Source organism: Zeus faber (genome assembly GCF_960531495.2).
Source record: "Zeus faber genome assembly, chromosome: 20".
NCBI lineage: Eukaryota > Metazoa > Chordata > Actinopteri > Zeiformes > Zeidae > Zeus > Zeus faber.
In genome coordinates, this window is record NC_137207.1 from 11,938,619 (window position 1) to 11,954,176 (window position 15,558).

Sequence of the window (15,558 nt, forward strand, 5' to 3'; positions counted from 1 at the left end):
AATGACACAATTGTCCAGAAACCCTCAAGGTACTGCATTTAGCATAAAAAAATATGCTCAAATCATGACATGGCAAACTCAAGCCCAACAAATATCTTTTCATCACTACCAAGTTGTCCCGGTTTTCACCACAATTAAAATAATCATACCCTACTTGTTTTCAGCGCTTACATAAACTTTTGTCATGTCCCACTCATTACCTTACCCAATCAAATATAATAAACAATGCACAACAAAAAAACAAACAAGGCTGCGCGATCAGAAAAACAGGGACTCTGACACCCCTAGTTGGAACTTGGAGATCGGTAATTCCAAGTCTGCAGTTCCAACTTCCAAGGTAAATGTGTCCCAGCATACTTGAAATGCATTTAAACAGGTGTAAAACATGTGTAGGCGGGAATGGAACAAGTCTCTTGTTAAGTTCGGGGAAATGATGGACCGGGAGACAGGTGTGCGATACAAACAGTCTTGAACGCGTGCGGTTTTCAACAAAAAAAAAAAAGCTGCAGTTTTTTAAGGCTGCTCAATCAAAGTAAAATATATTTCCAAACACAAAGTTAAAGACGATTCCAACATGTCACTGGCATTGAAGTAGGACCCAGCAGGATATATATATTCAATATTCTGCAGCTGCGTCCCCTTCCAGTTGCCAGTGCTAGTTTTTCCCACCTGCAGATGGCACCAAAACCACTCCCTACAACCACGTACCCCCACCGCCCAACCGAAAGTGGCTGGGACCCTAAACAACCCAAACGAAAGTGTGAGAAACTGGTACCAACCGTCCCGAATGGAGAAGGCGTTTTTTTGTTTTGTTTTTTCTTTTTTTTTTCCAGACTCTGGAGACAAGGGAATCTGCCAGTAGCCCTTGGTCGAATCCAGTGTCATGAAAAGCTGACCGTGCCGAGCCAATCCAGGAGTTAGTCCTCCTGGGGCATTGGCTGGGCATCAGACTTTGACACATTATTCATCCTACGATCCAGACGGAACCGTTTAGACCCCCCACCCCCCGCCCGTCTGAGCGTAAAACCCCACCCATCCCCCACTTCAAGTGTGACCACAAAGGGCCCTTGCCACTTGACGAGTAATTTGGAGCTAGACGTGGGAAGTAAAATGAGGACCTTATCTCCCAGAGAGAATTGTCTCAGCTGAGCCCCTCTAAAACAGGCATCTGTGCTGTTCGGCCCAAGTCTGTGGAGTTTTGCTCTAAGGTCCAGGATGTATTGAATCAAATTTTTACTTGTGCTTGGACCTCCCTCACAGCTTTCCTTAAGCAGGTCCACCACACCCCTAGGCTTTCTACCGAAGAGAAGCAGGAAAATCTCGTGGACGCCTGGGGAACCACCCACACTGCAAATAACAGAGGGTCCAACCACCCAACAATCCATACAGTTCCCAAGGTGTGCGTGACATAAATGAAGTGCCTTGATCAGTCAGAATCTCTTTCGGGAGATAACATGACACAGATCCTGTGCAAACTCTTTGCTGAGATGTTACGCAGGGGTACGCTTAAGCCTGAATCCCACAGAGCCTGGTGTGTACCCCCTTGTACCCTTGATAATACTTGATCGGCCGGTGGCACTTGACCCAGTCCGCTGTGTCGCAAGGGAGGATGGAGACTAGCTGCTCCACCACAACTCGCTTCACCACCCCCTCAGCCGAGGAGGACTGGGGCTGGAGCCAACTCCATCTGGCATCCAGCAGTTTCTTCACAAGAGCGAAAGGGTGGCCAGTTGCCTCATTGGTGGGCCCCCTGAACCGGCATCGATGGTCCTCCTGGGTGTGTCCAAACCGGTCCAGGATTGCCCACCTGATGTTGTAATCCAAACGTGAGGCTGCTGTCAAGCTGTTTGCCTCCGCCTGCGACCCCCCCTGTCAGGAGAGGAAGCAGGCATATTGCCCACTCAACTTTCAGGCAGGTACACGCCTCTGCTGTGCACTCAAAGGTGGTGAGGTATACCCCAGTGTCATTGGCTTTCGTCATCAGGGGAACATCGATCAGTGGCAGGCGATCAGGGCTTCGCAGAAGCCCTCGCGGGAGAGCCTGATGCTTCTTGCCTTGACGGATCAGCTCCACCAGCTGTTGATAGTCTCCACCAGGCGGTGAAGGGCTTGGTCTAGCAGTGATTCACCTTGTCATTCCCGTGTGCTGTCCATCAGTTCCTGCCGACTACACCACTGTCACAAGTATCTTGTTGAGTTTGGAGAAGTGATGGACCGGGAGACAGGTGTGGAATAAAAACAGTCTTTAAAGTGTGCAGTTTTTAACAAAACAAATCAGCAGTCTTTTCAGGCTGCTAAATCAAAGTAACAGACGTTTCCAAACAAAGTAAAAAGACGTGTGGAAGAAATTCTTCTGCAATGATCGACACCAGCCCATCACCGGCATTGGAGTGGCACCCAGCCTCGCCGTCAGGAGGAAAAGAATGAGCTGGAAACACAGCACTTTTAAAAACTCTGCTGAATCACCTCAATCCTCTGCAGCTGTGTCCCCTTCCAGTTGCCAGTGTTGGCTGGAAACTGAAAACCACTCCCCATTATCACAGGGACGTCTACCAATGCAACGAAATGGCCAGAGGAGTTTAGAAAGGGATTAGGGTCAGCTGAATGACAACCACTACAGAAAAAACGCAGATGAAAGATTTGGATAAGATTTTACTCAGATTGATGCTTGTAAAAGTAGTAAACTAGATTACAAAGTCAAATGAATGCCTAAGTAAGAGTAATTACTTATTCATTACACAGTATTACAGATTGAAAAAATTACTTGCAAAAGCAGACAAGAAAATACTGTTAGTTGCTGTCACATGAGTAGGTGTAATTTGTTACTTCCAGCCATGGTTAGCTCCCATATTGATGACATAAATATGACTATTTAGGGCATATATTGCGGATTCCGGCCTTGTCTTGAGGTGATCTCCATTAATGAATTTTGTATTGTGCCCAGTAAACATGGTTTATTTTGAGGCCTGGATGCAGATCGCTCGTCATTTACATACAAATGCAGATTGTCTGCATATACACGCTTTATCTGTGTATACAAAGAGATCGAAGGCTGCCAACTGCCAACATTAGTTTTGTTCCCAATTAGCATTTTTTTCTCTTTGTTTTTCAATATGTTTTTCGTATGCTCCCCCCGTCTCAAGGGCAACCCCACAGTATGCGTTATTTATGCGCCTGGGCAGGCGTGCAGAGGTGTCACTATGTTATACCTATGTTATAACTAGCTATTATATACAGTATCTGTATATGTATGTATGGTGCCTTTCACATGCCTGTTATCTGCTGGAGCAATTACAGGCCAGAAGGTCATCCTCGGGAATACATGATGCTGCTGGAACACACACACACACACACACACAAACACACACACACACGTCATAACTCCAGGGACGATGTTATTTGAGTTCCACTTTTTAAGTTTCCATTTCAATTTTTTTGTTCAGCTCTTGACAGTTTCTATCTTAATTTTTATGGTTTCCTGTCTTTCTTTGCAATTAGTGTTTTATTTTAGAAACCAAGCTCAATGTTTTCATCTCCGAGCTCACTCGTTTTATATTGGGCCCATTTTAGAAAATAAAAATAATGCAAAAAAAAAAAAGAATACCCGAACAACTAGCGTTCTGTCTTGTGATATCGTCCCAAGAATCAAAGACATTTAATAAAAAATGGAAATAGTAATGTTGATTGGAGTTCTCTGCATGTTGATAGCAGGTTAGGATAGTAGATAGTAGTCGTAAGGTTTTAGTTTCGAGAAAGGCTTTTAAATCACTTTTTTTGCATTTTTCTGGGGGGGCAGGTGGAATGAGGGGAAGACAGGGAGAGAAGTAAGATGAATAGGTTAACACTCCAAAGTTAGGGAGAGGTATTTTTCTTTTCTTTATCTTTTCCTTTCCTTTCTTTTCTTTTCTTCTTAACACACACGGGCTCTCCTAACAACTGTTCCGTGTCCTCCCTCTAACCCGTTGCTCCAAGTCTCTCCTGCTGCTTCTTCTTCTTCTTCTTCTTCTTCTTCCTCTTCTTCTGCTTCTAGAACGTCTCGAACCTTCTGCATTGACCTGCTGCTCACTTCTGCCTTTTTGTCCCTCTTCTTCTCCTCCTCCCTTCCCTTCCCTTCCCTTCCCTTCCCATCCCTTCCGTTTCCCCCCCTCTCCTCCTCCTTTGTGTGTGTCACCACCTTCCCCCGGATTCCATCGTCTATTGTTTCTTCATCCTTTTCTCTTTCCGCTCTTCTCTCTCTCCCTCTCGCTCTCTCCCCCTCTTTCTCTCTGTTTCTCTCGCTCTCTCCTATCCGTCTCCTCTCTCTCTCTCTCCCCCTCTTTCTCTCTGTTTCTCTCTCTCTCCCATCCGTCTCCTCTCTCTCTCTCTCTCTCTCTCTCTCTCTCTCTCTCTCTCTCTCTCTGCCATCTCTCTATTTGTCTCTTTTAATCCCTCCTCCCTCCCTCCCTCCCTCCTTCACCGGGGAAACCCCTTTTCCAGGGCTTTGGGTTTGTTACATTTGAAACGAGCGCAGACGCCGACCGTGCGCGGGAGAAACTAAATGGTACAATCGTAGAGGGACGCAAAATAGAGGTGCCTTCCATTTCTCTCTCTCTCTCTCTCTCTCTCTCTCTGTCCGTCTCTTTTCCTCCCGCTCCCTCCCTCTTCCCACCATCCTTCTCCCCTCTGCCTGTGGTTGCCTGACGATGCCTGCCTTCCTGTCCCTGTTCTCCTCCTCTCCTCTGCACGCCTCCTCCCTCCTTCCCCCGCCCGCGCCTTCTCGAGCGCTGCATGCCGAAAACCCTGATCCGTAAGTGAGTGTGTGTGTGTGTGTGTGTGTGTGTGTGTGTGTGTGTGTGTGTGTGTGTGTGTGTGTGTGTGTGCTTGCGTGCGTGCTTGTGTGTGTGATAATGACAATAAGAATGAGAGAATGACTGAGGAGAGAAAAGTTTTTCTGTGTGTTAGCATGTGCTCCCAATAAGTTTTAAAAACTTGCGATTCATATGTACACGCATCTATGTGTGTGTGTGTGTGTGTGTGTGTGTGTGTGTGTGTGTGTGTGTGTGTGTGTGTGTGTGTGTGTCTGTGTGGTGGCCGGCCCGTGAGAGATCACAGTGAGGGGGTTTTTTTTTCCTCTTCCATCTGAGCTGCACAGAGGGTTCCAGGATTGATCCTGGATCACTGGGGAGTTTGATATCATCAGTTTGAAGTCTTACACACACACACACACACACACACAGACACACACACACACATACATGCACAAAATCAAAAACGACTCCGCTCCCCCACCCTATAAATATATGTTTAAATTATTGCCATCCGAGGGGTGGAGGGTATCAAAGATCTGCCAGCGTGCCTTTAAACCTGTCTTGTTTACCCACGAGCCCAGGCTCCGGTTAACATACTGCTTTAAGATACACTGCCCCCCGCTACACACACACAAACCCACCCATCTCCACCACGTCTAGTCTATCTCACTAAAATGACCTGTTCCTTATTTTATCTGAGGTTTCAGGGATGTTTTTCATCAAAAAAAAAATCCCCTAATCATAAACAATGCGCAGTGATCCATCCGGGTGTCCATTTACGAAGGACCAGCGCAATTGAGAGCGTATCTTCCCCCTATTGGCTGTCGTCGCTCTGCGTTGCTCATTTGCATAAAGTGGAAAACTCTTCCGACAATTTCCTTGTCGTCGTGAGGCCGTGAGCTCATCGCCCTACGGCGGGATGAAGCCGAGCGCCATTTGAAATGCATTGCAGCCCGTCGCTTTGCAGCGCCGGCGGTGTGACCCCGGCATCAGCCTTAATTTCGCAGCGCCGACACGGCAAGTGGGCAGACGAGACGAGAGGGGCGGGGGGGGCGTTAAATGTTTCTGGAGACAGGATTTGCCCCCACCATCCATCCATCCACCAAGGAAGAGGGGGAACAGTGTTTTGATGTCTGGGTAGGAAGACTTTCGTGTGTGTGTGTGTGTGTGTGTGTGTGTGTGTGTGTGTGTGTGTGTGTGTGTGTGTATGTGTGTGTGTGTGTGTGTGTGTGTGCGTGTGTGTGTGTGTGTATGTGGGTGGGGATTGCATGTACACAGGTTTTCATACCGTTGTTTTTCTCTTCCTATATCCGTTGGTTTGACCCGATGTTCTGCACAGTCTTGCTGCATGTTGCCTTGCTGAGACTTTTATATAAATAACACTGCGGCTGGGGGTGGACGCAGGTGCACTCCACTGTGGTTTTGTCTGAGTTAGCGAGCGTGCACGTGTGTGTGTGTGTGTGTGTGTGTGTGTGTGTGTGTGTGTGTGTGTGTGTGTGTGTGCATATGTCTGCCAGTCCTGCTAACCTGTGTGTTTCTGGCTGCAGGTCAACAATGCCACAGCCAGAGTAATGACCAACAAAAAAGTGGCCAACCCTTACACAAACGGTAAGACCCCCCCCCCCCCCAAAAAAAAGGTTTTTAATCTCTTCTTCACCTTTTGATTTCAATTTCCATTTTGTCACATGGCAGATATTTTCATCCAAAGCGATTTACACTCAGTATAGACTTGTATTTGTGATGTCATACAGGCCGGCCCCACAGGTCAAATTACATCTGTAGCTGCTTTGTTGGCCAAAAAAGCTCTTCAGTTTTGGGTAATGAAGCAGGAGGTTGTTGATTGTTTTACCGTCTAGATTTCTACTTCCTCTATAGGAATATCTATACCCCCCCCCCCCCCCCCCCCACAGTTTCAAGGTGTCAGCTTTGTGTTATACTGTAGCGCTATGGCTTTTATGTGGTTTTTTTATGTTGTGTATTCTCCGAAATTGCCTGCTGCTTTCTTGGCCGGGTTCCTCTCTCTGATAAAAGAGGTTTTAAATCTCAGTGGGACTCACCCGCTGTAAAATAAATGTTATATATTTATTTATTAATTTATTTAAATTTGATTTAAAATATTTATTTAATATTTTTTATGATTATTATTATTGAAGGGGTAAAGATTAAAAGATGGAGAGCTGAGTGCTCATTTATCCCATACAATTCTCGTTTTTCTTAAATGATTTGTCCTTCCAGTTACTCCCCCGTTCAATCCCGGTCCCGGTAACAGATCCGCCTCCGTAACAGAGCGACGGATCTGCTGGTTATATTTATCACGGGAATACGAATATGGGATAAAAACCAGAGCTGCAAACCTGACAGCCAAGTGACTGCAAAATGTTTTTACTGTTTTTTTTTTTTGCTAAAATCGTTGTTTGCATGCGATTAATGATTTTGACCCCTGCTTGTGCAGACTCGGTTGGTCCTTAAGGGAGAAAAGAAAATGACCACTCACACAAGTAATTTATTGATGGGAAGAAGCTTTCTTTTTCTTTGTTTGTTTGTTTTTCCTCCCACCGGCTTCTGCAGGCGGTGCAGCGTCTCAACAGGAAAAAGTTTAAATGGGGTTGAAAGACGGCAAGAAATGGCGAAAGGAAAATAAATAAAGATGGAGGTCGGATGGAAGCGGGCATTTAAAGGCAGGCTGGGGGGAGGGGGGTGTCTGGGTTTGGTAGATGGAGGAGCAAGTGAATGGGTAAATTCACCAGCCAATAAAGAGAAAGAGGGGGAGGAAGGCCCAGACCCATTCTGAGAGAGGCCTTTCGGAACTGTTCCTGTCCTCCGTCTCTCTCTCTCTCTCTCTCTCTCTCTCTCTCTCTCTCTCTCTCTCGTCTCTCTCTCTCTCTTACCGCAGATTTTCCATTCCCTCCACCATTCATGGTGGAGGGAATGGAGAGTGGAGGGCAGTTGGGGGATGTGGGGTGGTGTGATGGGGAGAATGTGTGGGTGTGAGGTGAGGGTGTGGGGTGAAATAAACGAGGCAGGGAATTAAATGGCTAGACATGTCAGCGGCAAATAACCCCCCAACACGCCACCACACCCCACCAGCACGCACGCACACGCACGCACACGCACACACACACACACACACACACACCGGCAGAATGAAGCCTGAAGGGGGCTCCATTCGTCACTGTCAATGGACCACACCGCGTCCGCAACACCACACCCGTCACGACACTGACCACAATGCAACAACGTGCGACGGCACACTACACAAGAGGTTAATAACACACAACTGAAGAGTGTAAACACACTGCAACTCGACAGTGTAACAACACACAACACAAGCGTGTAATAACACACAACTGAAGAGTGTAAACACACTGCAACTCGACAGTGTAACAACACACAACACAAGCGTGTAATAACACACACAACACAAGAGTGTAATAACACACAACACAGGGGCGACACAACACTGTAACAACACACAACACTAAAGTGTAATAACACTCACAACACAAGAGTGTAATAACACAGAACACGGGGCAACACAACAGTGTAACAACACACAACACTAGAGTGTAATAACACTCACAACACAAGAGTGTAATAACACACAACTCAGTGCAACTCAATAGTGTAAAAACACACAGCACAAGAGTGTAATAATACACACACAATACAAGACTGTAATAACACACAACACAGTGCAACACAACAGTTTAATAACACACAACACAAGAGTGTAATAACACACAACACAGGGCAACACAATGGTGTTACAACACACAACACAAGAGTGTAATCACACACAACACATGACTAATAACACACACAACACAAGAATGTAATAACACACACAATACAAGACTGTAATAACACACACAACACTAGACTCTAATAACACACACAACACAAGACTGTAATAACACACACAACACTAGACTCTAATAACACAACACAAGTGTAATAACACACTACACAACAGTGTAAAAACACACAACACAAGAGTGTAATTACACACAACACAACAGTGTACGCAACCTGCACGCATTTTGTGTACCAACCACGCAATTCTTGACCAAAATACGCAGGTATGCAATGCCAACTGAAATAGATATAATATAAAAAAATATATATATATTAAAAAAAAAAATATATATATATATATATATATATATATATATATATATATATATATATATATATATATTTATATATAATTGTAATTTAATTACGGAAAACAATGAATCAATCAATACAATTCATTGGGTATTTAAACTACATCCCTGGGATTGGAGCAGATGCTACGAGCTGTGGGTCTGTAAGCCCTCCCTCCCTCCCTCTCCTCTCCTCTCACTCACTCAACATCCACTGATACTGAAAGCTGTACTTTATTATCCACCCAAGCACAAAACAGTGACCGTAATGTTAACGTATAAAACCTTGCTAATAGAGATGCACCGATCGATCGACCGCTTTTCAGCTTGATTGGCCGTGACCGGTGACCGACCGATCAGATATATTTTCAGATTCTGTGCCGGTCACATTTACGCGGCAATACAGTGCTCATGTACGATACGATACTCAAAGCCAATACCGTGACGTAGCTGCGTAGTTGACGCTCAAAGAAGGGGGAGAGAGAAAGAAAATGTCGGCTGTTTATTGGATAAATATTCTCCTGAAAATATTCCACAATTGTGCAGACTGTGTATTAATCACTCTCACTGCAGCGGAACGTCTGCTCTGGTTCCTCGTGCACGTCTGCACGTTTGACTCTTTTTTTGAGACTCGGTTCATTATTGCACGGTGAGTTCCAGTGAACAAGGGTGAGAAGAGTCGTCATTAATTATTATTACTTTTTTTTTTGCAATGTTTGCAATTTATTTTGGAATGGCAAGTACCATATAAATATAATAGAAAGGTATATTTGCACTTGAAAGTGAAAGAGACTTTCATTTGAAGTTTGAACTGGGCATTTCCATGTTAGTTATATGTTGTTATGTTAAATCTCAGTGAGAGTTACAGGTTGAATTGTGCTGGAACTTGGTGACAGTCCCATATTCTATTTTATTGGAACTCTGGGACAGTTTCATGTTCTTTTATTGTTCCATAACGAATAATGAACAATAATCAACACTGTCAAAATCAACAATCTCACGATTGTGGTAACTGAAAATTACAGCGGTCGTCCATACGGGCAGTTGTCCTTACACGTGGGCGTGATCAGATCATGATGTATTTGTCATTGACGTACAACAGATATCCCCAATGAGACGAAATAATTTGAGAACATTTGATTTCTCCGATCACAGATATTAACTCTAAATGATCGGACGGCAATGTAAAAGCTATTTAATGGGCATCGTTTTATTATGAACATATTATTGAATGAAAATCGGAATCCGCCAAGAAAATTGCAATCGGTGCATCTCTAGTTGGCAAACATGTTCGGTAACTTCACAATATGATGCATTTCAGGGGGTTTATCCAAATGATATGAATGTGTACACATTTTATAGTGAACCGTGGTAGCTCACATACGATGTGATTATCCTCATTACGAGACGGCTATGTTGTGAATAACTGATTTAATAATTGAGCTGCAGTAACTCGCCACAGAGGCTCCCTGCGACACTACGGTGGTACGACAGATATTTCGCCAAGGTTGGCAGGTCTGCAAGAGTGTAATAACACACACGAGAGTACACAAGAGTGTAATAACACACAACAAAGTGCAACAACCCGCCGCGGCACAAACACGGCTCCGCCGCACAGCGCAGGTCGGCCTCGCACACTGCCACGGGCTCTGAGAGTGGAGCCGGCTGCTGCCACAGCAGGACTTTGTTTTTAATCCAATCCACCTCGCTCTCGCTCGTCCCAGTCCGCCGCTGTTTGCCTCTCTCTCACTCTTTTCTTCACTTCTAATCAGCTCTTTCTCCCGCTCTTCTTTCTTCTCCCTGTCTCTCTTTGATTTGAAGGGATAGACAGCTGTACTCATTTAAATGTGGCCCTCCTAGGAAGAACATGTTTGGGGAACAATTAAAACAGTCTTCTACCTGATGTGTGTGTGTGTGTGTGTGTGTGTGTGTGTGTGTGTGTGTGTGTGTGTGTGTGTGTGTGTGTGTGTGTGTGTGTGTGTGTGTGTGTGTGTGTGTGTGGTGTGTGTGTGTGTGTTTGTGTGTGTGTGTGTGTGCAGTATGTGGTCTTATAAGGCCCTGAATGCCCACCAGCACGGACGCCAGGACGCATCTCCAGTGGTGTGCTCATCATCTCATGAATTAATCTCCTGATCTTGGCCTCATCATCCAAAATGCTTTAACGGCTGCTTTAGCATTTTTAAATATTGTAGATGCATCTCCCGATTTACCGCCATGATTCAAGCGCTTCATGGTGCTGTTTTAAATCGACATAATGCAAATATGTGTAGTTGGTTTTTTTTCATTATTTCTAGATGACTGATTTGTGTGTGCGCATGTCTGTTTTCCATCCTCTCTCAATGGATCATCTACAAGAGGTTATCAGACAGCAATGATGGATCAATAGATGTTACCTCCCTAACGCTCACTCTGTGTGTGTGTGTGTGTGTGTGTGTGTGTGTGTGTGTGTGCGTGCCTGCGTGCGTGCGTGCGTGCGTGTGCGTGGTTTTCTGCACATAGGCTGGAAGCTGAATCCGGTGGTCGGCGCCGTCTACGGGCCCGAGTTTTACGCAGGTAAACAGTCAGACAGACATTCACATGCACGTCCTCCATGCGAGCCGTCGAGCAGATTCTTTTTTCGCCGACGAAGCTCATGACTGCGCTCGCCCAAGGCCGATAGAGAAACCCCACGCGTAACACTCGTTATACCACTCTGTCTGTCACTTTCTCTATCTCTCCGCTCCGGGTGAACATACTGTACATTCTCGCGTTGAGGCGTCCATTCCAGCATGTTTTCCATGAAGTGAAAGAAAAGGTCGGAAGTATCCAGTGCCTCACAACACTTTAGAAATGTGCAACAAAATAAATAAATAAATAAACAACTATGCAATTGACTCCTTAACATCCGAACACGTTTATTTCAGCTGTAGAGAGCTGTAATTGGTGTTGAACACCTTGAATTTGCATTAACACACACACACACACACATACAAACACATTGACTGTTGTTTGCATGAATGTCTGTGTACGCCTGGGTACATGTTCGGTCTGTTCTGTGCGCTTCGAGTTTTGGGCGCTTGGAGGGGGTTGGGGCTCCGTCCGGTTTTGCATTCCCCGGACCGGGCTGGATCGAAGAGGTTTTTTTGCTCCTTTTGTCCAAAATGTCTGTTGGTTCCCACACAGATTCACAGCAGCACTCTAAATGACCGGGCCTGGCGGGAAGAGCTCCTCCGTCTGCTTTGATTCCTCCTTTGCCCTTTCTAGCGTCTCTTTAGCTACAGCCCCAGCTAGCATGGCCCACCTTTCTCCCACAAAAACACACACATACACAAAACACACTGTACTTGGATGTGTACTTTCTGTGTCTACACTCGCCATTTTTGGACATCGTCACCAAGCACTTGGACACACAACAGCATGCATGCATTGCTTTTAGCCCTTTGAGCACCGATGCGATGACCCTCCGTTTGCTCCCTCAACGAGGGTTCATCATCTACGATCATCTTGATAATAAATGAATGTGGAAAATCTCCAAGGGTGGGTACGAAATTCTGACCCCCTGTGAGGAAAAACCCACTGGGACGCCAACGTGCGGCGCAGTCTTAAACTCGCCGCAAAAGTCTGCCGAGCCTAAACGACGCCATGTGCTTCCCCCCTCCCCGCCTCCCCTCTCCCCCGCGGCCCGCCGTTCCGGGGGCCGCCGAGGAATGAGAGATGGGGGCGGTGGAGAGGGAGGAGGAGCGGATTGACAGCGGCGCAGATAAAAGAAAAGAATATCTGCCGCGCATTTGTCAGGTTTCATCTGCTTTTTATCTCGGAGCGAACGGAAGAAAAATTTGCGAGGCGGTTTCTAACCCCCCCCTTCTATGTAACCCCCTTGTTTATCTGTTCTGTCTGTCTGCCTCCTGTCTGCCCATCCATGTGTTCCAAACACTCATTTTGCTGACTAGGATTCAAAAAAAAAAAAATCAATAGAAAACGTATTTGCGGACGCGCCACGCGCTCCGCTGGCGATCCGTCTTTTCCGTTCATCGCATTAGCGGCGTGGACGCGCGGGCTGCGCTCCGTCACTAACAAACTCCAAATATCAAATCCTCTAAAAAAGAGGATCACGGCGAAAGGTCGGGCGGATATTTTATCCGTCGATGAGCGACTACAGCGGGGAGCCGAGGAACGTCCACGCATTCGTAACTAAAGTTCAACTCACTCCCCGCTAAATCGGAGGATATAAAAAGACGCACATGAACTGTTTAGTACCTTTCATTTATGAGACACAGTAATACCAGTCATTTTGTATTTGAATGCAAATACGCCATTGAAAGTGCTGGTGTTCAATCAAAATCTGGCTCCCCTCCCCAACCGTTTGATCAAAATTGTTGTTGTTGTTCGTGATGCCGTAATGCTGCGCCGTACTGTTGTATACTGTGCTGTATTATCCCAAGCACTACCTCACTTTATTCACATGCCACTTTAATGCACATATCTGTATATACATAATTGCCTATTCTATATACATAAGCATATTCCTTCTATCTATTCCATTTTATCTCATTTTATTTTATTGTATTTTATTTTATTCTATATATTTTTACATTATTCTATAAGTATTCGACTTCAGTTAGTTGGTCTATTAGAAAGACATTTTTCCTAGGACTTATTGTGTGTTATCACCGGGTGCGTGCGTTGTTACATTTCACTGCATATATGTATGAAAGTATGTATATGTATGTGACGAATAAACATCTTGAACATGAACTTGAACTTGAACTTGAAATACAATGTAGGCGATATTGCAGCTGCACCAATAATCAGCTGAGCCAATAATCATAAAGACTTTAAAAAAAGGTTTATTCCTTAAAGCAGTTCTGTATTTTGTCCATCGTAAGGGTCGGTAAATTTCTTTTTTCAAAGGCGATTTAAATCATATTTAACACGCTTTCTTTAGTGGTCGGCAGAATATCACAGAAAATGAAGGTCCATCATTAACATCATTAAAACAAAATACTAAAGGCCTTTCTGAAAATATGAGTGCATACAAATAAAGATGAGAGATGAAGGGCAGTTAAAACAAAGGCCGGTTTACATATTTCATTGTTTCCGTATATTTAACTCTCAGTGAAAAGATTATACAGTAACATATAATATACAACATACGTTTCAATATGTGCTTGTACAATACTACAGGTCATCGGTACTCTCCTAAAATGGTGTTTGTCTTCTGTCTTTCCATCTTCTGCTTCTCTACCCCTCTCTCACCCTCTTTCTCTCTCCATCCCTCTCTCTCTCTCTCTCTCTCTCTCGCTCTCGCTCTCACACACACACACACACACACACACACACACACACCCTTGTCCTATGCCTGTACTCCTCCCACCGTCCCGCCCGCCTCCCCACAAAATATGAAAAATGAAACATTCCCGTAGCGGAAGTGTGGGATTCAGATTTCTGCTGAAATAATTATGGCCGCATTTAATCTACTTTGGGCGGGAATAAAGTGGGATGTAAGGGCGATTAATCACTCTTTATCAGGCGGCTTTTCCGAGCGCGGATCAGCGGAATTGGGGCCCATAAATCGTGGCGCTGTGACAGCACACTCCGTCTCCATTCCCGCAGCCGGCTACAGGTTTATTGTGCTCAAATCCCATTCAGGAGAATGACGGATGAGAGGAGAGAGCGCGGCCATTCGCCGCTCTTAGCCCGGCGTACACACACACACACACACACACACACACACACACACACCCACACACACATACACACTTACACAGGCATGTACGCACACAAAATCATATATATATATATTAAAATATATATTTGTGTGAGTATGTGTGTGTGTGTATATATATATATATATATATGTGTGTGTGTGTGTGTGTGTGTGTGTTTGTGTGTGTGTGTATATATATACAGTATATATATATACACAAATATACTTAAAATAATAATTACACACGCGATAAATTTATACTATTCAAGGTATCGTATTGTTATTAAGATATTGAAATTAAAATGATCATTGTAGTATAAATTTGGATTTATATTTTTATTGTATATTTATGTTTACACTGATGCTAACAAATGATTATAATTAGCTGTATTTGTGATATATTTGAGAGTGTTACTCTCCACCACGGTATTTTTACCTTGTCATATATTTGGACTGAACAACCCTCCATTAGAATTCTGAAACATCGGATTCATATCAATTCAGTATTATGTGAAAAAAATCCAATGATTAATCCATTGATTCATTCTTTTATATGTCTTTTGCAAGTGTACAGTAAACACGCGCGCACACACACACACACACACAGACACACACACACACACACAGACACACACACACACACAGTTACACACAGTGGGCTCTCTCAACACGCTGCCAAGTCGTTGCGACTATCCACCGGCGGCGGCACCTGGGGGAGACTGACCTTCCGTTAGCTTATTGTTCTGATCAACGTCTGCAAAATAGTCTGCAGAGAGTGCACATTACATCAGAGATGGAACGGAGGGGTGACGGAGTGAAAGAGAGAGAGAGAGGGAGAGAGAGGGAGTGTTTGGGTGACTGAGTGGAGTAGACTGCATGGGCATGAAGGACAATGAGGGAAATGTAATACTGATTGATTGACTGTGTCCTAGGCTGAGTA

General features: G+C 44.7%; 1 protein-coding gene across 2 annotated transcripts in view; it reads left to right on the plus strand.

The window, feature by feature from the left end:
* rbfox3a (RNA binding fox-1 homolog 3a) overlaps window positions 1-15,558 on the plus strand; it is a gene marked incomplete at its 3' end in the record, with an annotated part of 42,087 nt that overhangs the window by 15,923 nt on the left and 10,606 nt on the right. For both annotated transcript variants that reach the window (XM_080020751.1, XM_080020750.1), the window contains exons 4-6: window positions 4,477-4,569; window positions 6,335-6,395; window positions 11,432-11,485. In XM_080020751.1, the coding sequence (XP_079876877.1) occupies window positions 4,477-4,569; window positions 6,335-6,395; window positions 11,432-11,485 (208 nt within the window). The remainder of the gene's footprint in view (window positions 1-4,476; window positions 4,570-6,334; window positions 6,396-11,431; window positions 11,486-15,558) is intronic.